Source organism: Lotus japonicus, chromosome 3, assembly GCF_012489685.1.
Source record: "Lotus japonicus ecotype B-129 chromosome 3, LjGifu_v1.2".
In the NCBI taxonomy this organism is placed as follows: domain Eukaryota; kingdom Viridiplantae; phylum Streptophyta; class Magnoliopsida; order Fabales; family Fabaceae; genus Lotus; species Lotus japonicus.
In genome coordinates this window covers 74,060,595-74,087,888 of record NC_080043.1, presented here as the reverse complement: position 1 = coordinate 74,087,888, position 27,294 = coordinate 74,060,595, and the positions used below count along the sequence as shown (strand labels likewise).

The 27,294-nt window shown below is 35.3% G+C and overlaps 1 protein-coding gene and 1 long non-coding RNA gene across 2 annotated transcripts; both read right to left on the bottom strand.

Annotated features, from left to right (window-relative positions):
- Positions 1–18,265: 18,265 nt before the first annotated feature.
- On the bottom strand, positions 18,266–19,294 carry LOC130744704 (uncharacterized). Its single transcript, XM_057596865.1, has one exon. It carries the CDS (start codon positions 19,292–19,294, stop codon positions 18,266–18,268), a length of 1,029 nt encoding a protein of 342 aa, XP_057452848.1.
- Positions 19,295–23,596: 4,302 nt separating this feature from the next.
- LOC130742598 (uncharacterized) lies at positions 23,597–24,781 on the bottom strand. The gene is made up of 3 exons (XR_009021206.1): positions 24,707–24,781; positions 24,291–24,541; positions 23,597–23,959 (listed from the first exon to the last, which is right to left on the bottom strand). It is a non-coding gene; the product is annotated as an uncharacterized LOC130742598 (long non-coding RNA).
- Positions 24,782–27,294: the final 2,513 nt, after the last annotated feature.

Sequence of the window (27,294 nt, the reverse complement as noted above, 5' to 3'; positions counted from 1 at the left end):
AGTGTCACAGCTAGAGAGACTTTCACAAATTAATTATACAAATCGATTTCCCTATAATTTTGATTCTTTGTCCCCCATTATAAAGGATCTATGGATCAACCAAAAGCCCACAACGATGAAACAATTAAAAGGGCCATAATTGCAAAAGAAACAGAAAAATTGTTCAGAGTGGGAATTGGTCAAGGCATTTACAACATATGCCTTCAATTTCGCAAACAGACATATTGGGAAAACTAATCACATTTTTCTGAAAAGTATTGGAAGATAAGTAATTAAATGCAGAGACTTATTTTGGGGTGTGATCCACGTTTTTTTGGCCTCAATATCCTCCACCCTTTTAAGCCTAATGTAAATCTTGGCAATATTAATTTCAGTATATCAATTTTGATATGAACATACATACTTAAATAAAAAGAACAAAATTTGCTGTGCAGCGCACGGGTAAGAAACGCTCACAAAAATTAATTGGGTTTCTTTTATTGTTAAATAAATAAATATAATTTATAGAATCACCTCATAGATTAAGGAGTTAATATTCAATTTAAGTTAATTCATTTCCTTTTTTAAAAAATTGTAAAAAAAATTGAGTTTGAAATTTAAAATGAGTACGAAATAATAGTAATTGGGGCCAAATTTTCGGTCAGATTTTAAAACATTTTTCTTAAATGAGTACTATATATTTATGTTTAAATCACATGGTAAAAAACTTTCACGGGGAAAAACATTTTACATTAAGAATAATTCAGGTAAAAACTAATAATTTTTCCTAACTCTTCATATTCCCCTCCAACCCTTATGTCTCATAGCTTTTACCACTTTTGCTAACTCTCGGGAACAATTTTTCATCTAATTTAAGTGTATTTTTCATAATTTTAAAAATATTTAGGATTAAATATATAAAAAAAATTATCAAATTTCGCAAGTTGTGTGATACCATTGTGATTGATTTTGTTTGGTTGAATGCTTATTTTTTTATTATATCTTAATTTTTTAATACGTGCCTAAATAATGAGATCAATATTCGCCGTGCAACGCATGAGGTAAAAACACTAGTAAATATAAAATTGCACATAGGTTTTACCCAAGAAGTGCGTCGGCTTAGTAGTAATCTCATAATTGTCCAACATGTTGCATAAACATTAATATGAAGAATTGTAAATACAAAAATACCAACCAATAAGGTGTTGGTCTACTGGTAAGTAAGCTAGATTTCCTAAGGATAAGATCACAAGTTTGAATCTGGAGAAAGACATTTATCGGGAGGAATATGCAATTGTATCCTGAATGAGTGATAACATCCGTCAAGAAAAAAAAATATTAAAATGATCGAAGAGGCGCAGAGTCATCAATTTTTTTTCAAGAGAAATAACTAAACTACATTAATGAACTATTAATGTGCGAAATTACAAATATTGAATTAATCAGGGAGGTGGAAAATGAGTGTATTTGTACTTCGAAGAAAAAAAATTAAATTCCATAAATATAAATGTTAACAAAACAAAAATTTAAATATTTAAGTGACTAAATAGTAAAGCCGACCATTTTAACTCATAAATAATACAAACAGAGAGAATAATAACAATTATATTAATTAACATAGTCAAATAAAAAAAGTTAAAAATAAATAATATAATAAATTCAATTCAATTCGGTAAAAAAAGTCTTTCGGAAAATATAATAAATTAAAAGTGAGCATATATTTTTTTTGTAAGCAAAAGAGAGTATACATAAATTAAGGGTTTAATGTACATGCACTACCAATATAAAAATTATCTATATTGACATCTAATTGTGGACCGGACCCGCCCTATGTGGTCTTGGCGGGACCTCTGATGTATACCTCTGTGTGAGACATGGCAGATTGAGATAATTATACGTGTGTCGAGACCATAATTGTACGTGTGTCGAGATCATAAGAGACTATAACTATACACATGTTGAGAATATGACTACTGGGTTGTTACCCTCAAGGCCCAATAGACTGAGAACAAGACCCAAATGTAATAGGTTTAGGTCAAGAGTCAAGCCACACTATAAAAGGTTAGGCTCCTATTGAATAAAGTAGGTTATCTCTTATACTCAACAATGGCTACCATAAACCTTAGATGAAGGTCTTCCATGTTCATGTAAGAACATTTTTTGCGTCCATCGTGGGGCCGGTAAAACTTCACGAGCTCCACAGGTCCTATCACAAGGATCTTCTACCCATCTCAACGAACCACCACCTCGTCATTGACCACCGTCGAGTCCTCAGAACCAACACATTCTTCCTTGATCGTTGTCGAGTCCTTGGAACCACCACCTTCGTCACTGACCCACGTCGAGTCCCTTCTCTGAACGTACAGTCGTGAATACCTACAATAGGAGGACGATAGAGAGTGAACCAGATCTGAGAAAAATAAGAGCAAATCGGCGATCCAAGACCTACTTCAGCGACAGATCTTTGGGCCTCGTGAGAGGAGGACGACAGAGAGCGAACTAGATCTGAGACAAGCAAGAACAAATTGGCGACCCAAGACCTACTTCAGCGACGGATCTTTGGGCCCGGCGAGAAGAGGACGACGAAGACATCTATGTTTCCTCCATCGACGACGTTAGGGGTGGATTTACACGAACCGACGTCGTCGAGTTACAGTCTCAGTTCCACTCTGATGACAACGTTTTCTATGAATGCACGTAGTACCGGATCTGAAACTCGACAAACGACATTTTTCTCTCGTCGGTTTTCACTGAGTTGTACTCACGATTTGAATGCAAAGAGCAAGTACTCGCCATTTTGTATCCTCTTGATTTTTTATCGCCATGGTTGTTTGTCGCCATCGCCAATTGAATGAAATTGCCATCTCCAAACACGTGACTCTAATCACGATGTTAGACACACGTTGTTCAAGCTGACACATTTTTAGATGAAAAGCACGTGTCATTATTGATGGTCAAAGACCACTTACGTGACACTTGTCACAATAACGGAAACGAGTCTCCGAAGGCGCGGCTCGTCACGACAAAATACGCGTGCTCAAGTTGATGCATTTTCAGATGAAGAGCACATGTCGTTATTGATGGTCTAAGACCACTTACGTGACACTCGTCACAATAACGGAAACGATTTGCCGAAGGCGCGGCTCGTCATGACAAAATATGCGTGCTCAAGTTGATGCATTTTCAGATGAAGAGCACATGTCGTTATTGATAGTCCAAGACCACTTACGTGACACTCGTCACAATAACAGAAACGAGTCGCCGAAGGCGCGGATCGTCATGACAAAATACACGTGCTCAAGCTGATGCATTTTCAGATGAAGAGCACGTGCCGTTATTGATGGTCCAAGACCACTTACGTGACACTCGTCACAATAACGGAAACGAGTCGCCAAAGGCGCGACTCGTCATGATAAAATACGGGTGCTCAAGCTGATGCATTTTCATATGAAGAGCACGTGTCGTTATTGATGGTCCAAGACCACTTACGTGACACTCATCACAATAACGGAAACAAGTCGCCGAAGGCGTGACTCGTCATGACAAATATGTGTGCTAAAGCTGATGCATTTTTTAGTTGAAGAGCATGTGCCGTTATTGATGGTCCAAGACCACTTACGTGACACTCTTCACAATAACGGAAACGAGTCGCCAAAGGCGCGACTCATCATGACAAAATACGCGTGTTCAAGATGATGCATTTTTCAGATGAAGAACACACGTCGTTATTGAAGGTCAAAGAACCGCTTACGTGACACTTGTCACAATAACAGACGCGAGTCGCCAAAGGCGCGACGAGCTACTTAATAAAATACGCGTGTTCGAGCTGACACATTTTCAGATGAAGAACACGTGTCGTTATTTATGGTCAAAGAACCACTTACGTGACACTCGTCACAATAACGAAAAGAAATCGCCAACATGATGTTCAAGCTGACTACATGTCAGATGAAGAACATCGTGTTGTTATTGATGGTCAAAGCACCACTTACGTGGCACCCGTCACACAATGGCACACGTGATACTCGTCACACAATCAAACACAAGTTGTACAAATTAAAACGACAGCATATGCGCCGCTCATGTGACACGCTTCACGCCAAACATGTTGGATTTTTTATGGACAAAGGATGGGTGTTGATCATAACAAAGTTTTTGCTATCTTTTTTATTTTCAGAGATTTTGGCGGCTTGATCTTGCCATCTTTATCATTGTCATCTTGGAGTAAAGACGCGCTTCGTCCTCATGTTTTAGACTCGACGTCTTGCGGGCATGTGGACTGGTCAGATACTCCCCCCACATATGATGTCGTCATTTGGCTGATGACCTCTTCAGGCATGGATGGTTGCAAATGTTTTCTAGTCGCCTATTTCGGCGAGTCGTATTTAATAGACGGGACCTAGTACTAAAGATGCACTTCGTCCTTCTGCACAAGGACTCGACGTCTTGCGGGCATTTGGACAAGTCTCGTCCCATAAGGGCGACTCGACCTCTACTCAGGGGATGACGACCTGGTGGGTCGGGACCTAGTGCTAAAGACGCACTTCATCTTTCTGCACAAGGATTCGACGTCTTGCGGGTATGTGGACCTGGCCCGCCCTAGAAAGAGCATGAAGAAGACGCGCTTCGTCCTTAGGCATTAAGGACTCGACGTCTTGCGGGCATGTGGACCGGACCCGCCCTATGTGGTCTTGGCGGGACCTCTGATGTATACCTCTTTGTGGGACATGACAGATTGAGATACTTGTACGTGTGTCGAGACCATAATTGTACGTGTGTCGAGATCATAAGAGACTATAACTATACACATGTTGACAATATGACTACTGGGATGTTACCCTCAAGGCCCAATAGACTGAGGACAAGACCCAAATGTAATAGGTTTAGGTCAAGAGTCAAGCCCCACTATAAAATGCTAGGCTCCTATTGAATAAAGTAGGTTATCTCTTATACTCAACAATGGCTACCAGGGACGGATGCATGTTGGAGTGCATGAGGCCATATGCCCTCACTTGGCTTTTGAAAAAATCATTAGAAAAAAATTTGAGTAGGAAAAGTATGTGGTTTTTTATGGTTTATTTGGTAAATAATGCCCTCACTTGTATCTCACATTGTTAAATGTCCTCACTTGAGTAGTAAAAGTCTGAATTTTGATTACCTCTTTGGTGAAAAATGCTTTCACTTGTGTCCGCTTTGGTAAAAAAATCCATAACTTTTAATAGTATATGTTAATTTTTTTTTACGAATTTACATATATATATTGCCCTCACCACATTAAATTTCTGGATCCGTCACTAATGGCTACCATAAACCTTTGATTAAGGTCTTCCATGTTCATGTAAGAACAAATTGTTTGTCACATTATAAAAAGAGTTAAATATTATGTACTTGTTCTTTAGTAAATGGTCTGATGTGAAATGAAACTATTAGTCATGGTGGTGCATCAACTAAACTCATAAATTTAAAAATTAAGTAGATATAATTATAAAATAATTAAAATAGAGCATATATCTGGCCGGCCCAAGGGTAAAGCCACCCAAGCAACCGCTTTAGGCCTCCAAATTTTTAGTTATTTTATCAAGTAAAAAAGGCCCCAAATGTTATTTTACTAAGTTGAAAAAGACCTCAAAAAACCAATCCTAAGACAAAAAGACCCAAAAAAAGACCACATTTTAAAGTTTGTTTTAGACCTCATTTAATGTTAGGTCGGCCCTGCCATATATAGTAATCACCTTAATATGTTTTCTTCCCGTTTTTAATGAAGAAAAAAATATGTTTTCTTTCCTTCTCTTTCTCTCTCTCTCTCAATCTTTCTTTCAATAGTTTAATTTTCATGTTGTGTATAAATACTCAATCATTTCATGTCACATCATTTTAATTGCTCAAAAATAGTTATATGATTTTTTTCTTTTTGATTTAATTTAATTTAAATGTGTCACCACTGTCTCATATGCAATCCTGGAAAATGATAAACACACCGAGTCCTTCTCTCCCCAAAGAGGGTTAAGGCAAGGTGATCCATTGTCCCCTTATATTTTCATTCTTTGTGTGGAGGCTTTTTAGGGTTAATCCAAGTGACTAGAGGGGCTCTCCAAATCAGTCATATTTTCTTCACATATAATAGCCTAATTTTCACTAGTGCTACTTTGGAGAAGGCAAATTGTATCTTGAATGTGATCAAGAAGTATGAGGAAGCATCTGGGTAACTTGTTAATATTGACAAATTTGCGATCTCTTTCAGCCAAAATGTTCTCGAAACTTGTATGGTAAATTGGTAATGGTCTGTGATAGGATGAGTGTAAAGGTTGTGGATGTCCATGATAGATACCTAATCTTGCCTAATATCATTAACAGCTCGAAGAAGAAAACTTTATCCATAACTTAAGAAATAGTATGGGCAAGACTTTAGGGGTGTAAGGAAAAGACACTCTCAAAATCCGGGAAGCAAATGCTACTTAAACCGATGGCTCAGGCCTCATGCAATCTCTAATTATGTTATGAGTTGTTTCCCTATGGAGCCTGCGAAAACAATGTAAAGAGGCACAATTAATCTAAGAATTGGGAAGATACCCACGAGAGGAAACAAATTCAATGTGATTTATTGCGCACCAACATCTGGACTCCTCCTCCTAAGGGATGTACTAAAGTTAACTTAGATGTCGGCTGGTCGGGAGCATACTCAACTGGATTTGGTATGGTGTTGCACTAATAAAATGCACGCCTAATGGTAGCGACAATCCACATGGAGACTCAATGATTGGATCCCAATGTGGCGAAAGCCATGGCTTTAAGGTGGTGTCTCTCTGTTACTCCCTCCGTTCCAAAACTATTGTAGTTTTAATTTTTTCACAAAGTTTAAGAGTTCATTAATTGATGTTATAATTTGACTGAAAAACCCTTATTTAATGAGTTATATGAAAGAGAGAGAATGAAAATCATTGGTCAACTAATTGGTGAGAATTGTAATTGGTGGAAATAAGAGGTGGTACTTGGGAGATACAATATTAAATGAGGGCATGAATGGAAGAGAATAAGATAAAGTGTTTTGGATATGTAAAACAACAATGGTTTTGGAACAAAACAAAAAAATTAAAACTACAATAGTTTTGGAACGGAGGGAGTATAAGTGATCTAGATATCGAAGCAATATGGTTGAATATGACTCTCTGGTCGTGATCAGTGTTGTGAATGACAAAAAAAAAAAAGGCATGTTATAGACTCAATCATCCGAGACTGCAAGATACTTGTTGATGCATTTAGTTTTATTACCTTTTCGCATGTTAATATGAGAGCAAATAGCTCAACTCATATTTTACCATCTTTAGTTGTTGATTACCCATCCAATTTATGGTGGCCTTGGTGGGATTAAGATTTCTTTATAGACATCTACTCTTCAGTTTAATGAAATGGTGAATTCTACCATACCATCATTGTATGATACATTACTGACGCGATTTGACGTGTACCAATAGGAAACCGACATCTGATAGTGTATTTGAATTTTTTATTCATTTTAAAACATATATGGTAAAAAGAAGATACACTCACTTAAATGTTATTGGTCCACGCCACATCTTGTATCATACCCCAACTAAGTGTTGAGGTATCCTAGCAAGCACCGAAATGGTGAAATTGATCCGTACTTGACTTAAAAAAATTAGTTTTGAACGTATCAAACAACTATTATATATCAATACAAAAAACTTACACTAAAAATACATATACTTTAATTCACAAATTTTTTGAAATGGCCTTCCTCCTTTTGACTATTTTCACGCACTTCAAGTCAGTGCATTAAAGTTGAATTAAAAAAAAAGTGGGCGCAGTAAGCACATTTTTTGTTTTTTTCCTTAAAAGTCAAAGATACTTTGTAAGAAAGTAAGGATATCTAACAAAATATTTGTATTAATTTAAACAAAAGATATTTATTTTGAATAAAAGGTATTGACTAGGTATCACTTACTGCAAATGTACCTCAACAATAGTTAGTGCACTTGATAACTTTTCAAAGGAGATGAGTTTAATATATCTAATAATTGAATCATGTAACATTATTGTGGTGATTATGTATATCAGAAAATGTGATTGGCAGTGATTGGTGTCATCACCGATAGTCGCGTAGCGGTTTACAAGTTTGCAGGAATACATGTTCAAGATGAAAGAAAGAATTATGTTTGATAACACATCTCCACCTTACACCCTTAGTGAGATATCGGAACAAAATATAGAGAAATGAGTGATTTAATTTGTGATGAGATGGAAACACTAGAGTGAGAGAAAGAAAAATGAGTAAAAATAAATTAAAGAGAAAGTGAAGTGTAAATATAACTTAACTCGTAAAGAAGATAAGGGAAGATGCTCGAAGGTTTCCAAGTCACAGACAAGAGAAGAGAAAGGAAAATGAGCGTAGAAATAAAGTACAAATGGACAAATCAATCGAACCATGAAAACCCTTAAAATATAGAATAACAATTTTTAAATTTTATTCAGCTCTCTTTATCTATGTCAATCCTGGACGTACAATTTATTCATTTATACAAAAATCAAACACAAATAATTTCTAATTACTTATTCCATGGATAACATTGAGGGCTCGCGGGTGCTGCATTGAAACATGGCCCTTCTTGTTTTATAAACCAATCGCATTGTGAGCAAGTTGGTTCATCCCTATCTCGTTTGTATATATCAAACCATTTAGTGACATTTTTCCATTGTGGACCGCTCCGCGATTTGGACCGGATAGGTTACCATCACTGGGCTGGTCAAGCTACTCCAAGGAACATACCTCGACCATTACCATCACTAGGCTGGTCAAGCTAATCCAAGGGACACATCCGGACCGTTTTACGACTTAGGCCGCGTGGACATGACACAGTCATAAAGACGGTCGGGTTGCTACAAAGACCCGACCATAAAGACAGCCAGGTTTCTCCAAAGACCCAGCCATAAAGACAGTTGAGTTGCTCCAGAGACCCAGCCATAAAGACGGTCGGGTTGCCCCGAGACCCAATCATCCGCAGTCACCATAGAGGCCCATCCTTCCACAATCGCTCCAGAGCCAACTCAATGGTGAGGGATCCAGGCATAATCACGGGAGAGTCAACATAACCGATCGGATAGGTTGCAATCTCGGCAAGGTCAAGGGAAAAGTCAAGACGTCCAGCTTGATCTACGCGATCTGCTCCGTTTAGTCAGCTGACTATGTAATTGACGGTAATGTTAGGGTTAGAGGATTGCCCAGTATAAAAGGGGTCGGGCCTCCACATGTATAGAGGCCCATATTTTCCATGCTTGGGAAATATACCAGTCTCTTTCACTTAATCTAACCGACTGAAAAGTTCCTTCGTGAACACATTGAAATGTACCAAAGAATAATGTTGGGGCAATAAAGCTGGTTCTAAAACTCCATTCATAGAAATCACCCGGATGGATAACATGTTCTCCAAGATCATCATCTTTAGACTTGATGTAAATGGTTAGGTCCAAATTTTCATGTAAAGAATTTATGACCTTGACGTGTGTTTTCTCAAAAGCACCACTGCAAATTGATGGCAACATAAGCACGCCATTCTCTTGTCCTTAAATCTATGTGAGTTGAGGATCTTTGTTATATATAGACAACTGCCGTATCCTTTTTATACAATTTTTTTTTATAAAATAAAAACTAAAAAGTGCAACTACTTTAAACTAATTTATAAATTTCCATTTTTAAATTATTGATACCTTCATTTCTTTTATTTTTTTGAAAAGTTGATACCTTCATTTCTAAAATTGAATGATTTGAAAAAATTCAGTGCGTAATTTTAAGTTTTAAAATTAATAGGCTTAAATACTCTGTAGGTCCCTGAAATTGTACCCCGTATCAAAATAAGTCCCTGAAAAAAAAAATTCCGATTCCGGGTCCCTAGAAAAATTTGTTTGATCAAAATAAGTCCCTACGCCGGAGAAGACAGTGGTTGCCTCCTCATTGTTTCCACAAACCATGAAATAACATGTTTAAAACACTCCTAGACCTTCATATATCTGATCTGGGCGAAGAAATCGCAAGAAACAAAGCTAAAACGAAGAAACCGAGAAGCTCCATAAATTCCGGCGAGAAGAAATCAACTTGCGACTGGCCTTTTCTCTTCAACTGTGACGACCCAGCCCACGAGACCACCACCACTGAGTTCCTGAGGACGAGACGAAGCCAGCCCAACACCCTGGTCGTAGCGCCGCCATGACCGCCGTCGTCAACCACCGTCTTCTCCGGCGTAGGGACTTATTCTGATTAAAAAAACAATTCCAGGGATTCGGAATCGGAAAAAAAAATTTCAGGGACTTATTTTGATACGGGGTACAATTTCAGGGACCCCTAGAGTATTTAAGCCAAATTAATAATAATATCCTTTATTGTATTATACGAATCACGTGTAATAATTATTTTTACATGATCACCACAACAATCTATATATTGTTATGAATAAAGAGTAAGCAAGTAAATAAGAGAGGATAATATAGGAACAAGAGATGGAGAAATAGTGTGATGGGGATGCTCTGTTAGGTGTAGACTCCCTTGTATTTATACTATTAGGTTTAGAGTGTTGAACAAGTATACATGTGGGTCTGACCCATGGACTCCTAACTCTGATGGGCATCCAAATATTCATAACACTCCCCCTTGGATGACCATCCCTTAAGAATGTGTCTCATTAAAACCTTACTAGGAAAAACCCAGTGTGGGATAAAAACCTAGTGAAGGAAAAAGAGAACATCATTCTATAATTCGTCTTTGTACACTGCCTCATTAAAAACCCTACCATGAAAAACCCAATGGGAAAAAACATGGTTAAGGAAAAAAGAGTACAATGCATTTTAATTGAAATCTTTAAGCCGACGAACTCCCACATTCTGCACAAGCTTCTCATATGTTGTAGTTGGAAGAGTCTTCGTAGATAAGTCTGCCAAATTATCACTTGAACGAATTTGTTGGATGTCTATGTCACCATTATTTTGTAGATCATGAGTGAAGATAAGCTCCAGTGATATTTGCTTTGTCCATCTCCCATGATGTATCCTTCTTTTGATTGAGTAGTGCATGTAGTATTATCTTCATATATAGTTGTTGGCGGCATCTTTCAAGAGGACAAATCACCAATATTAAGTACGCATTGAATCACGAATCTCAGCCAAACGTATTCTCGTCTTGCCTCATGTAATGCTAATATTCCTGCAAGGTTAGCTGAGGTGGCTATCATAGTTTCTTTCACAGATCTCCATGAAATGGTTGTTCCTCCACATGTAAACAAGTAACCTGTTTGAGATATTTAGACAAATATCCAGCATCTGCATAACCAATTAGATTAAGCTTGGACATAAAGGGAAAAAATAAACTCATATCTAATGTGCCTTTAAGATAACGAAACACTTGTTTTCCATTCCAATGTCTTTGTGTAGGCGAAGAACTATATCTTGCTAATAAGTTAATAGCAAATGATATATCAAGTCGAGTATGACTAGCAAGATACAATAATGCTTTGATAGCACTAAGATATAGTACTTCAGGATCAAGTAATTCTTCATTCTTTTCTCAAGGTCTAAAAGGATCTTTATTTACATTTAATGACCTTAAAATCAATAAAGTACACAGTGGACATGATTTGTCCATATAGAATCATTTTAGTACCTTTGCAATATAAGTCATTTGGTACATAAATACTTCATCCTTTAGATACTCAATTGATAAGGCTAGACAAAAGTTTCATTCTCAACTCTTTTATCTCAAATTCTTTCTTTAGCAAATCTACAGCTTTTGTGAGCTCTTCTAGAGTCTCAATAAATCATTGTCATAAACATTAATTATGACATAAACAATCTCATATCTCATCATAAATATGCATGAGTTTGTTGGGTCATTTTGTGACCGTCCTTAAGAAAATAATCATCTAGATTGCCTCAATCTAGTAATTTGTTCATTGTTGAGAACATGAATTGTGTGCTTTAGGCATCTTACAATCTTCAAGGAGTTTTATAGAGATATCAATCTCAAGTGAGCCATACCAATAAGTTGTAACTCCAAGTATTCACCATGATTGTCACTTGTTTGTCTTAAATATGACAACATTATTTCACTTTACTACAAAGACTCTTTAAGCCTTATCGTCTTTATACCTTTAGGGTATAGATATGAGGTCCAAAGACCCTTAAATTCAGCAAATGAATTGCTTCTTTCTATTTATGGCCAATCACACCCATTCATTTTCGGGTTCAAGATTCTCGCACATATTTCTAATATTGAGCGCTACTTCATCATGTCGACAATTCTTCATGTTCTTGGTTCCTTGTGTTAACTTGTAGAGACATAATCATATGAGATCTCTTAAATAAATAATTACAGGTACCTGAACCTCTTCAGGAGGAATAAACATTTTTGTAGTCTCTACACTTTTCAAGATAGTTTGCCTCCTCAACAAGACCATCATCCTTCTCTAGGATATATATTTTTGAACCAAGTTTTAGGCATGCCTTAACCTAATAATAATGACAAATTTTCCAACTGGGATATCAAGTTAGAGAAGGGTATTTGCAGTATATAAGGAATTTAATAATTCCTTTTAGGTCAGAGAATGCATCTTTTGAACTTCTGGTTCATAGTGCGAGTATACATATGCATTTTTTACAAATTTTCAGAGCTGCTTAATTTCCTCTCCCCCCAATGCTGAGAAACAACAAGTAAGATATAAAATATATATCGGTACTGGCTCAAATTGATTACATAATCTCAGCTTTCCTCGTGGTCCCACCTTAGTGCGTTGTGGTGGAGCGATTCAAAATATATAACGCACATTGAAAATTCTTAGATGAGAGATATTAGGTTCCTGACCATGAACCGGTTGCAATGGGGAGAATTCTAATGAATTGTTGGCTTGATGCGTGTCAATGCTGCTAATTGCAATATCACATGTCCATAAATAAGGATTTTTGTTCTCATATGTAATTGTCTAGCTATAAATATGAGGCATTTAATTAAACAAATCAGCTAGATAATTTGAATACGAACATGTGCAACTAGATATTCAAAATCATGTCATTTACCATTGGAATTTTCACTCTATCAATATTGAGAGTTGATGACATATATTTGGTCATTTAGTCGATGCATCGATAAATTTATGAAATACTTAAATGACCCATAAAAAGAGTGAATACATGCACATGTATCGCATCTAATATACTCAAGAGTATGCGGGATTCAAACCCATATATTTTACCAATTATTAATTGGTAATGAGAACAAGATATAAGAATTCATTATATTGAAGAATCTTTAGGTTCTTCGATGGGTACTCATATGAATTCATATACTTTCGCATCATAAGACTCGGGATGGTCTAACCGGTCATGCATGCCAATCACATTCAATTTGTTCCATATATAGAACTTTATCATTCAAAATAATACTTCAATGTTTGAAGTAAAATTTTCTGGCATTTTAAATCCTTCAAGGATTTTCATATTTTCAACCCATAGTTTATCATTACATCAATTAGATGTAAATAAAGTCCTTCAAGACTTTCAAATTAATAAGGAATATGAGTACATGACAATTGTGTCACAAGATGAGTATTACATCTCATAATTTCCTTTAACTCATATTCATCGCATGGAAAACGCAATAGGTTTGACATATTTACATGTCTGGATTACTACCGATCCAAGCAATATCTAACAACAGTTTTTATATTGCTCCTTATCTTTCTATACTTTGATACCAATTTAGGGGAAGATAAAGGGAGCAGAAAGCATGAGATCATGCGCCAATGTGAGACTCTAACTCACACTTCAATTCTCAACATCCCCCCCCTAAGTGTGAGTCACAACCATATTATTATGCTCCCCCTCAACAAACTATTAGCAATTGCACTGCAATTCGCTTCATCACCGTGTCAATATGACATGTTGTCTGACCACCACATTGTGTCAAGAAGACTTTCGATATGAGGAGTCATTATCATGGTCACATCAACCATTAATTAAAATACCATTTTTAGGATTGCAAACGCATCTGGGGTTGTTTCTTCAAAAGAAAATATAAGATTATTGATCAATAGATCTTTTCAAGAGTGTCAATGATCCATTTTAAGATATTGCTTTGAAATTTCACAGGCTTCTTCTAGAGAGCCACCACAAAAGTTTTATTTCATGAAACAATACCGTATATGCCGTTGGATGTCCTTCAGGGACATTTGACCATGCGTTGATCTAAATGATCACAACTTTTGCCATGTTTGTTGGAATATTCACTTCAGGAAATATCTCAATCCTTCCTTGATATAGCTACTTCTGTAGCTTACATGATAGACATATGTCTTTCAATCAATTTGATCATAGTTCTTCAGGAACTACAATATAAATATTGACAAAAGACTATAGAGTCTTCTTCTTTTGTTTATTTCAAAAGGCTAAGTTTGTATAACTATTACTTTACGATACAAGAAGGAAGTCCAAATATATGTAAATAAATTTGTTTATAAATAACTAAAATAATTTTATCACAAACCCATAGATTTATTCCTAAAATACTCTGTTCATGATCTCATAAATATTTACACATATTAAAAAAAATTAAATTCTAATTTTATTAAGAGTCCCAAAATCAATTGATATTAGATTAACTCTTCCCATATTATCTAGCCATAAATCAAGCTTTGCAATGTTCTGCATTTTTACTAAAAAAAATTAATCAGTTATTATAATGAAAAGACTGGAAAAAGCACAACTCATGTAAATTTTTATTTATTTATTTAGGAACTGTATCTAATTTATTGAAGATAAAAATAAACTCATCATGATCATATCTCTTTTAAATATATATATATAATTTGAATTGAATTTAAATTGATTATAACAGAAATTAAATAAATGATTATATAAGCATAAAATTTTCATGGAGATAGAAAAAACTGATATTGACACCAATAAAAATACAACCGTGATCTAATTTTTTTTAATTAGAAGATAGTATTTCACAAATCAATTATCATAAGAGAATTTATGTAACAAATCATATGAAAAGTAGTAAATTCAATAAAGAGATCAATTTAATAATATAATATATTTTATGAATCTTTTCTTGATCTCTTCCCATTATGATATATCTCATGACCTTTCTTTATCTCTTCCACTTCAGGTGGCAAGATTCAATAATATTTCATTCACATCAAGGAAGGAATGAAGAATGATCAAGTCAACTAAATCATAGAGTAATTTCTCTCAAACGTATCTAATAAATCGATTGAATCTTTTTGGGATTTAATATTCATATAGATTTCTAGTTCTCCAATAACTGTTCTTTGTGTATTCATGCTATGGTACTTCTGGACTCATAGCTCAAAGAGAATATATCTCAATACAATTCTTATGGATTCGTAGGATACAAATCTTCATGATTCATATTTTAAAAATTCTACTACGGTACTTCCAGACTCGTAGGTTACAAATCTTCAGGATTCGTATTGTAAAAATCAACTACGGTACTTCTGGACTCGTAGGTTATGAATCTTTAGGATTCGTAGTGTAAAAAAAATCAACTACGGTACTTCTGGACACATAGGCTATGAATCTTTATGATTCATTCAAAATAATTCAACAACTACAATGCTTCTGGATTGTAGGCTATGAATCTTCATGATTCTTTCAAAATAATTCAACTACAGTGCTTCCGGACTATAAGCAAGCATGATTCATGCAAAATAATTCAATTACAGTGCTTCTGGACTGTAAGCTTATCAATCTTCATGATTCATGCAAAATAATTCAATTACAGTGCTTCTGGACTGTAAGGCTATGAATCTTCAGGATTCATGCAAAATAATTCAATTACAGTGCTTATGGACTGTAAGGCTATGAATCTTCAGGATTCATGTTTATTACTATGGTACTTATGGACTCATCGATAAATGATTCGAAGAAGAAGGAGAAGGAAGAAGAAGAAGAAAAAATTAAAAATTATAACCTTCCACATGGATGTGGTACTTACTCTGGAAGTGGTACTTACTCTTTCACTTAGAAATTATGGAGAGACTATCGTGCTGATAACGTGTTATGAATAAAGAGTAAGCAAGTAAATAAGAGAGGAAAATATAGGAACAAGAGATAGAGAAATAGTGTGATGGGGATGCTCTGCTAGGTGTAGACTCTCTTGTATTTATACTATTAAGTTTAGAGTGTTGAACAAGTATGCATGTGGGTCTGACCCATGGACTCCTAACTCTGATGGGCATCCAAATATTCATAATATATATATATATGTAAAGTTCACTTGAGCTTTTGCATTAAACTCATTAGCAAAGAGTATTAAATGCACTAAACCATATAATTCTCAAATTAAAAACTAAAAAAAATTATTGTCAATATTAAAAATTAATTTTGTTAAAAAAAACTGAAATTTTCTTTAGTTTTGCATTTGACAAATATTAAAAATTAAAATTAGTTAATAATAAAATAATATTTTTAATAAATAATGTAGATAAATAGTTTTAAAATTAAAAAGCGCCGCTAAAATGAATTTAAAGTTAACTATAACATATATGTGCATTATTGAAAAAATATCTAATAATAATTTTAATCTATGATATATTAGTAAAAATTACTTATCCATGAGAGGGTTGTTCTCGTGAATCATTTGCTATTAATAATATTCAACTTTTGTTGTAAAAAAAAATTACTGAAGGAAGCATAATAGAGAAAAATAATAATGGTCAAAGTTGAATAAATGTTCGTTGTGAGAGGCATATCCATTTAATGTGATCGTAGAACCTCGAGAGATTATAAGTCTCTTGGCTATCGGCTTTGAGAAAACATTCGGAAACCAAATAAGTTAAATAAATTTAAATTCGCTTGATAATATTTTAAGCTATTTATGTTATCGCTTATCATAATTCTAAAATTTAAAATTAATTTATTCTTCTTGACCTTGACAAGTCTCAACAAATGACTTTCTTGGTAAAAAGTTGGATTCGGCGAGCCCCCCACACCCTAGAGGAACTTGCCCAGGGACGAACAAGACCTAAAAGAGAGTAACGCACTAGGGGCGAGAGAAAGGACTTAGGAGATTAGGGACCCCCTTAGGGCAAGCGCCAGGGGCGGTTGATGTATGTAAGGGAGTTGGGCCGAGTGAGGTACGACCCAACAAGCCCCATTAGTGGCAAAGTTAGGGTTTCATGTAACCTCTATAAAAGGGGACTTTATGATCATTGCAAAGGATCATTCAACATTTATTCTAAAGGATTAGGCTATTACTAGACTCATGCTTTACTAGGGTTTAAGGCTTATATCATTCTTGAGTGTTCATTTCCATAACAAAAGTATAAAAAATGATATTAAAATTTATTTCATGACACTAGCACTTAACATTTTTTTACGTAATTTAAATATTTCAAATTAACTTAATAATTTTTCATAAATTTTTTAATTTCTAAAAATCATTTCTACGCTAATAATTAAATATCAATAATAAAATTTGAGTAATATTAATTATTTATACAAAAAAATCTAATAATATTTATAGAAATGTCTTTTTTTTTTTTTGAAAACGAAATGAATATTATTAAGAAAATGCTTGACCCAAAATAACTCAAGGCAAGAGTAACGTACAATCTGAAACAGAATGGTTCCTGACAAACCAAGTGCTTAAAAATGCACCAAACCCACCACCAACCCGCATGATGGCTTCTAACATGTTCCCAAGAAGGAGCTTCGTTAAAACCTTACTGAGAAAAACCCATTGGGAAAAAACCCAGCAAGGAAAAAGAGTACCACCAACTTGGGAAAGCCACCATGCATCTATAAAACATGCGAAATAGCCCAAACGGCAACAGGAAATTCGTATACAGTAAAAACAACAGTATTCCAATCTCTGTAGCATCAAAACAGCGAATAGAAACAGCAACCAGACGAAACAGCAGCAACAATAAATAGCAAAACAGCAACAGCAACAACAGCAAACAGCAACAAGGAAAACAGCATCCAGCAACTCCAAACAGCAAAACAGACCCAAGGAAACAGCAACAGCAGCTTCAGCAACAACAAAGCAGAAATCTGCAACAGCAATAGCAACAGCAGCAAAACAGCAAACAACGAAACAGCAAGACAGCAGCCAGCAACTCCAAACAGCGACAAAAAACAGCGAAAACAGCAGCAAAAATGGCCGGAATTTCCACACTCAGTTAGTTTACGGCCCTGCAAAAAATCAGTACCAAAAGAAATTACCAAAATTGTTATGTCAGCCTTGGTGCCCATCATAATGTCAAATTGGCTCCTCACGAGAACATCCCTCCTTTGCTAACTTGTCCGCCTCCATGTTCCCCTCCCTCAAAATATGTGATACCCCACGACAAGCCACCAATGGAAGTAAATAGTCAATCATATTCAACTCATTTGTTAAATTCCAAGGTCTGTTTTTTGTCCCGCACACCCAATCCACTGCGAGACTTGGGTCACTCTCAATTTCTACCGAATATACCATGAACTGTTGGCAAAATAATAAGGCATATAAGATTGCTAAAACCTCTGCCTCATCCGCACGTTTTACCTCCACCTTTCTAGAGAATTTTCCAGCCACCTTCTTGACATTATTCCTCAGAATCCCCCCAATGCCCGCCCTGCCCGATTGGAAAGAACCATCCACATTGAATTTCAGAATCAATCCTTGAGGTGGTTTCCAAGATATGACAGGCCGCGTGCTAACCTTAGCATGTACATCAATTTTTGTGAAACCCCTTGCAAACTGATTTGCATCATAAGGACAATCTTTCCACCAAGCTCTCATCCAGGTAAATATTAAAAATGCATGAGACTCCCAAATAGCTTCTGGATCAAAAATTTTATCATGGAAAATCACATTATTCCGTGCCATCCATATCTCCCAGCATAATGCATAAGGAATCAAATCCCATAAAATTCTTGAGGTACTTTTACGCAACGCACCCCATTCATCCAGCAATGTCGAAATTGATGCTGGAGCAGACCAGGAAATGCCCTCCCTGTGTAACACAGCTATCCATAACATCCAAATTCTCGGACAATGCAAAAAAAGATGAGCCACCGACTCTGTTGTGGACAAGCAAAAGATGCAGGGCGCACCATTCTCTAAGACCACCCCTCTTTGAGCTAGATTCTCCTTAGAAGCTATTCTGTTCTTCTGTACCTGCCACAAAAATAAAGCAATTTTGGAAGGTAAAATAGGCCTTAAGATTTGAGGTACTGACCAACCATCCTCAGTGAACCATCGAGCTTCTACTACTGCACACATAGATTTAACACTATAAAGGCCCATATTATCATGTTTCCAAATGAGCGAATCAGCATACGCCCTCTCCCCCTGTTTCGGAACCAAAGTCTGAAGAAGTGCCTACAAATCATGATACTGTTCTCTCTCCCAACCCAGAAAATCTCGAACAAAAGCAATATTCCACACCCACTGAGGACCAGCAACCGAACCACACTCCCCCACTGTTGCCCTCTTATTTACTGCCAAGGCAAACACCCGAGGGAAAGCCACGCTAAGAGGTGCAGTACCAACCCAATGATCCAGCCAGAAAAACACACCACTCCCCCTCCCTATCTGACAAGCTAACCCATCCCTAAAAACACTGCCCACTATCACGCCAAACGCCATACACGTCTGCCAAAGGCTTAGATAATTTTTTCACCTCAGCAGGATCAACATTAAAGGATATCAGCTGCAGCGGTAAACCATATTTTTTACAAACCACCTCCCTCCAAAGTGCATCTCTCTCCCTGCCAAAACGCCACACCCACTTCAACAACATAGCCTTATTTTTCCATTCAAGGAAACCAACTCCTAATCCTCCAAACCGGGTACCTTTACACAAGTCTTCCCATGCTACCCACATGATTTTATTTTCGCCGGAAGGTCCTCCCCATAAGAAACGACGCATAATCCTCTCTAGTCGCTGAATTACCCCCTTTGGAGCTTTATAAAGAGCCATGTAGTACAAAGGAATTGCATTCAGAACAGACTTTATCAACACTAACTGCCCACTTAACGACAAAAAGCGAGAACTCAATAAGCCCAATTTTGCAGTCATATTTTAAAATTCCACCAAGTTGCAGCTTGTTGTATCAAAGAAGGAGGAGCATTTACCCCATACACCGCTGATTTATTAAAATTTACTTTCAAACCTGAGCTGTACAAGAAAGCTTCAATTGCCATGGCCAAAGTCTGGAACTGAAATTCATCACAATCAGAAAACAGCAAAGAGTCATCTGCAAACTGTAAATGATTTATGCGAAACCCCGGTGCCAATTCCACCCCACATGGTGCATCTCCTTCTAATAACTGATTAAGCATACAAGACATCCCATTAGCCACAATATTAAATAGTAAAGGTGAAAGGGGGTCACCCTGACGCAGTCCCTTTTGGATGTTGAAAAAATCAGAAGGAGAACCATTAACTAGGACCGCCAAAGAAGCTGTTGAAACACAAACCTGCATCCAGCTAATCCATTTTTTCCCAAAACCCATTTCCTGCAGAAGCTCCAGCATAAAATCCCAATCAACATTATCATAAGCTTTTGCAAAATCAATTTTAAATAACAGACCTTCTTCTGGCCTTGAAACCATGGTGTGAACAACTTCATTAGCAATTAAAGAGCAGTCTGCAATCTGGCGACCAGCTGTGAAAGCAAACTGATTCTGACTTAGTAAACCTGGCAGCACCGAACTCAGACGCACAGAGAGGACTTTTGACAACAATTTATAGACACTTCCAATTAAGCTGATTGGCCTGTAGTCTGAAATTTCCTCTTGCTGACCTCCTTTAGGAATAAGAGCTATAAAAGTAGAATTTAAACCCCTCACCAGCCTCCCTGTAAGGAAAAAGTCATTGAAGAAACAGAGCAAATCATCTTTAATTAAATTCCAGAATTTTTTGAAAAAATCCATACTAAAACCATCAGGTCCCAGAGCTCTATTGCCATCAAAAATTTTCACCACATCCCATATTTCCTCTACTGTAAATTCTGCTTCCAAAAAGTGCTTCTCTGCAACTGACACCTTGTTTAATTTATTGAAATGTCTTAACACAGTTTATTTGCAATTATAATTAAAAAATATTTTTTTTATTTATTTAAACTATAATAATGTTAAAAAATATTGTAAGTAAACCCGTGCAACGCACGGGTATAATATCTAGTGTTATAGATAATTCAATTAGCAAAGTAACTTTTGCCGAGCTACTTCTGAAGTAAATGGTTCCTCACCATTATCTTTATCTTTAATTCAAACCAAATATTTTTCTTTATAATAATAGTATTTTATTAAATATCCGTACTTTTTTATAGGGTAAAACTTAAGTACAGTACCATTGGTGTTGTTGGTACTGTTCTTCAATCAAAAATTGACACCTGAAATTGCACTTAATTTTTGTTTGGCACCCTATCCTGGAAACTGCAACACGTCTTCCTTCCCTCCTCCTCCAACCTCCAACCTTCCATCTCCCTACCACGCCCCACGACATGCGTCTTTCCTTGAGCCCGCGGATGTCAATTTAAGTGCTTGGCTCAGACGTTACGACATGGAGCCCATGGAAAGAGCACAAGCTCTTAAATTTTAGCAGCCTCGACACCGCCATGGTGGATTACAGATCCAATTTTACAAGATCACCCTACTTGATTGCAATTTCTTCATATGAAAGCTCTCTGTTGTTATCATTTTTTTGTTGGCATTCCAGATATTTATTTATTCACACAAATGTTTCTGCAATCCCTAATATTGCCACTCCAGAGCCTGAGAAGATAAGTTTCAAATCCTCTTTCATAGGTTTAGGCACTGGATTCCCAATGTTCTTGTCTTCAAAAATGAAGGAAAAGCCAGGACAGGTTAAAAGAGAGGAGATTTACTCTAATTTTCGGTGGAAACATGGTTACAGAGAAAAAAGGGGAAGAATACTCCAATGCAAGAAGAAAGGATTCAATACTCCTCTCATTAGTGGAATTGGAACCCAAGTGGGTGTTTGGGTTTAAATCACTGCTGGAAGAATTGAACCAGTCCCGTATGGCTCCCCAGACGAAGGAATTCATTGCTGCTCTATCTCATTTTTTGCTGATTACTGCTACTCCTCCAGCCCATCTATTTATTTCTTTGTTGGCAGTTGTATTCTTGAACAATTCCGAGTTCGAATGGAGTTTTGGAGATGAGATATGGTTGTTGTTGTGTCTAGAAAGGATCTACAAGTGACCAAATATTATGTTTGAAGAAGAATGGAAGGAAGAGACTCAAGAATTGAGAGAGAGAGAGAGAGAGGTCGGGTGTTGGAGTGTGGAAAGATTCAGGTTGCCACATTTATTCCCATTATTCCCATTCCCATCAATCTTACTCCAACTTGATCTTGTGGAATGAATCTTTGATGTCGCTAAATCTTTTGTGAACTGCTTTGATTTGTACTTGATACACTATTTTTGTATTACTGCCTTAAATCATAAATGCTAAAATTCTCTTTTGCCAGTAATAGGGAGTTAACTTTCATCATGCTATTTTTATGATGAACCAAGAAAGATGAGCATATACCGTGAAGAGGTGATGGATACTCTTATTTCATGCCTGGGAAACACAGATTTCCCTGCTACACAATTAGCAGCTGCAGAGACAATCATGTCACTGCAAAGGAGGTTCAGTTTCTCTGGAAAACCTTTTATCAGAGAAATCCTTCTTAAACAAGCAGACACAGACAAAAGTTCCGGAAGTTTTGTACCTCTGGATCAGATGAGCCCAGAGATTTAAATTAATCTAGTAAAGTTCTTTTGAAACTCTATATTTTGAGTTTTAATTTTCTGCTTTCGAAACATGATTTCTCATTGCTTCTTTTCAGTTGGGAATCCTGATTTTTTGAAAATATAGCTCTAGATTCCTACACTTATTATTTATCTGAAATCAACCAAAAGAAGAGAAGGCATCTAATTACTACTGGACAAAAGGTTTTTTGCAGCAACAAATGTCGTTGCTAAATTGGAAAAGTCGTTGGCAAAACTATATTTCGCAGCAAAAAAAAGTTGTTGCATGTTGCTGCAAAAAACCCCGTTGCGAAAAGTTTTGCAACAACATTTATTGTCGCTGCCATTGTTGAGGATTTCACAACGACTTTTGTCGCTGCAATTTTAAACAATTTGTCGTTGTTATAGCTAATTTTTTACAACCACTCACGTCGTTGTCATACCTAACATGTCTTAACGACTAAAGTCGTTGCGATAAAGTAGTTTTCTCAACAAATCAAGTCGTTACGATAAAATCTTTTTTCTCAACAACTAAAGTTGTTGTGATATGGATGTTTTTTCTCAACAATTAAAATCGCAGCCTTAAGTATATACAAGTTATATTTCGAATAAATAACAAAAGTCGCAGCGATCTATTACCATTTAACAACAACTTTAATTATCGGATTTGATAATACTGATTTTGTTTTATAAATATGAATTTTTTTCTTTTTAGGATTTATATTAATTATATATACTAATTTAATTATTATAGTAAGTATGTAAAATGAAAAACTTGAAGAAAACTATCAACGAAACAAATAAAAAAATTGAAAGCAAAAAGTGATATTTATTCATTGGTCTATTGAAAAGAGAGAAAGCTTTATTGATAAAATGAGTAAGACATACAAAAACACCATAAAAGGAAATTACAGAGTTTTGCAAGGCTTGAACAACTCTCCACAATTATATTTCTGAAGTTGAATTGCTCGCATTTGGGATCGTTAAAATCTCTGCTTCGTAGGCCCAAGTTTCACCCCGTTTTTTTGGAGAAATAACCCAAAGACTCGCTTCTTTTCTTCACGAAGCTCTCTTCCTGTGCCGCTAGGCCTTGGATTTCCACTTGAGGTGCCATCTACATTGAAATTTAGAAACCCAACTTCAGGTGCACTCCATTCTGATGATCTCGCAGGCTATGAGAAACACTGATTCTCATGGAACAGAGAACCTATAAAAATATCAAATTAAGTAGATAAGAAATGCAGCTCAATTAATCTCAAAGATTTAAAATTTAGCATCTAAATAAATAAGAATTTAACAACCTACCTGTAACCCCCTGAAAAAACCACCTAAAAATTTAAAACTAACTTATCATCGAATAATTAAACAAAACAAACAAACAAAAATTCTTAGCATAAATGAATACCATAAAATTAGAAACTCATTAAGAGTCCTTATTCTAAAAAAAAAGTAGAAAGATACATGATCTGTGAATTAACTGAATTAATGGAATTTACGAAAGAAAGTTAATTGTTTAACTGATATTCATTCATACTTACCCAGTGCCTTTTAAAAAATATGGCCGCCATCATTTCCACAAATTTCTTTTCCATTCTTTCACCAAGTTGTTTCTCCACTCTTTCTTCAAATTATTTTTCCCATTCTTCAAGTTGTCTCTGACTATCTTCCGTTCGTGTAGACATTTCTTCTTTCTTTTTGTTATGCTCTTCTTGAAGTTGCGCCTCACTTTATCTTAATTTCATTTCTATTCTTCATCGCTTTTCATGTCCACTTTCTACCTTTTTCCAATCTACACTTGCTTTTAAAGAAAAGGGAAAACAAGCATAAAAATCACAAAAATAAAAGAATTGTAAGGATTGTGTTAAACTTGATAATAATTAAATAGTGAGATTGTCTTCCTATAATGCCTCAAACAAAAAAATTGATTGTATTTAAAAAAATATACGAACTAAACCTGTGTGCGTCGTAAGCAGCTTTGGTTGATGTAGAGAAGCTACTAGAAAACCATCAAGAGGCCGCAACAATTTCTGCCATTTTTTGGTGTGAATGAAGCAGGGACCTAGCAATTTTGTAGACAGTTTCTTAAGGTGGAGTATTTTTAGGAAAACTAAAATATTTTGGCGCCTAAAACTCTAAAAGAAACGCCAAAACTTTTAGCGCCTAAAATTTAGCTTTCAATTTTGAAATGTTTTATGAATTTCATTAAGATTAAAATCACTTATATTTTATAATTTAAATACTATACTATTATTACTTAAAATGATTAAAGTAAATTATTATCTATTTTTTTAAAAAAAATTAGTGCTCAAAACAAAATAAATATTTGTTATTTAAATATTTATTAGATTTTTTTATAAAAATATAAGTTCATTCATTAATAATTTATTTTATTATCATTTTGAAGATGTTAATTAATCTTACTGTATAAAAAGATGTTAATCTTAAATTTTGAAATATGAAGTAAGTTAGAGTAACTGAGCCCCACGTCTATCAGTGCTGCACCAATTTCGGACGAAAACATGGATCAAGTCTGCAACGAAATTCGGAGTTAATTTTTGAGTAACTCAGCATCACGTCTTTTTTTTTTTAAGTGAGCACCACGTCTACTAGTGCTCAATTTTTGAGTTAATTTTTCTCATCAAATATATATATATATATATATATATATATATTAAATTTCATTGTGGACTTTGTTCACCCATATATCCAATTAAAATTCGCCACATCAATTTTTTTTTAATTAAAATTTAAATAAAAATTATTCTCCTACTTGACACACTGTGATTAGTTATTAGTGTAAACAATACATATCCATTAAACTATATATATATATATATATATATTACATTAACAATGTTTCACATATTTTTTAGATACCTTCTAATTTTTTTGATACAGTACTATTTTAATTTTAAATTATAAGGATTAAGTTTTGAGTAGACATTAAATTATATAAAAATTGTCCCTGAATGATAGCTCAAGTGATAAGAGTTAGGGAACATATGAGTTGGGTCGGGGAGATCTCGGGTTCAATCCTAAATGGTGCAATTTATCTTTATGACGTACAAAAAAAATTATATAAAAAATGTTAACGATAAAAATTTAGTAATCTTTAAAAACTATTAAAATTGTAGAAAATGTTTCCATGTTAAACATGTTTCATTTGGAAGAGTTCATTTGACTTGATCTTATAACATAAACACTTATGCAAAGTGTTTGTCGGAGCTTATATAAATAGTGATCCAAACGAATCGAACCAATCACCCCAAATTGAGTGTTTCTTTCTTATGGGAACTTGGCATGGATGGATGAGTAGCGAGGCGTCATTTGTGCCCCATCGCTTTTCTTCAGGGTCGGACCATGGTGGTACCTTTAAAGAAACTCTGATGCTCAAGTAAATGTTTAGAAGAGTTTCATGAACAAAAGAGGGGTTATAGAGTTTATAGGTACGAGGTCGACAAAATCCTAGGAGATGCCCACATCGTCGAAGGCGCGTATCTTAATGAACGACCTGATTGGCCTACTGCTCCTACTTTGTTTTTTTCCGGCTCTACTCTACTCTGGTTCTCTCTTTCTATTTTGTTTTTCTTTGTCTTCTATTATTGCGTTCCATGTGTAGGAGTCTTAGGAGAAAAATCTCATGGGGATATGTACCGGGCCCTAACCTGGGTTTATTCCATCTAGACGAAGTCTATGGATCTATCGAAAGAGATCCCCCAAGATCTGACAAAGATCTCTCGATGACTCTTACAAGTCTCGACACTTGTTATAGATCTCTAGGCGGAGATCCGACGAGATCTGACAAAGATCTCGATGATTTTTACAAAGTCTCAACACCTACTACGAATCTCTTGGTAAAATCCCTCCGAGATCTGACAAAGATCTCTCGATAACTTTTACAAGTCTCGACACCTACTACATATCTCTCATAAGAGATTCCATTGAGACTTGACATAGATCTCTCGATGACTTTTGCAAAGTCTTGACACATGCTACGAATCTCTTAGTAGAGATCCCCTCGAGATCTAGCAAAGATCTATAGATAAGACAAGTATCGACACCTACTACGAATCTCTAGGCAGAGGTCACTACCGATATTCGATTTTTCACCAAAGGAACTTCATAGATCTTGTTGTGAGAGTCAGCACTAGACTCCCTGTCAAATTCAAATTCAATCTATTCCAAATTAACTATACTTAAATCATATCTATTATTTAGTTATCCCTTAATTTTAGTCATCAAATTCAAATAACTACATGATATATATATATATATATATATATATATATATATATATATTAAACTCAAAATAGCAACAGACTAATTATCTAAGTTAAAAAAACAAACTAAGTATCTAATATCCATATCTCGAATTAAAAATTAATATCAATATATTTTCTGTTTCCAAATAAATAACAAAAACTTAAATAATTTCATTTATGAGATTAACTTATGTACATTATAAATGAATATAATTTATAGACATATTAAAATGTGTCAATCACTTAATAATTACACAAGTTATGTATTTTTTATTATTAA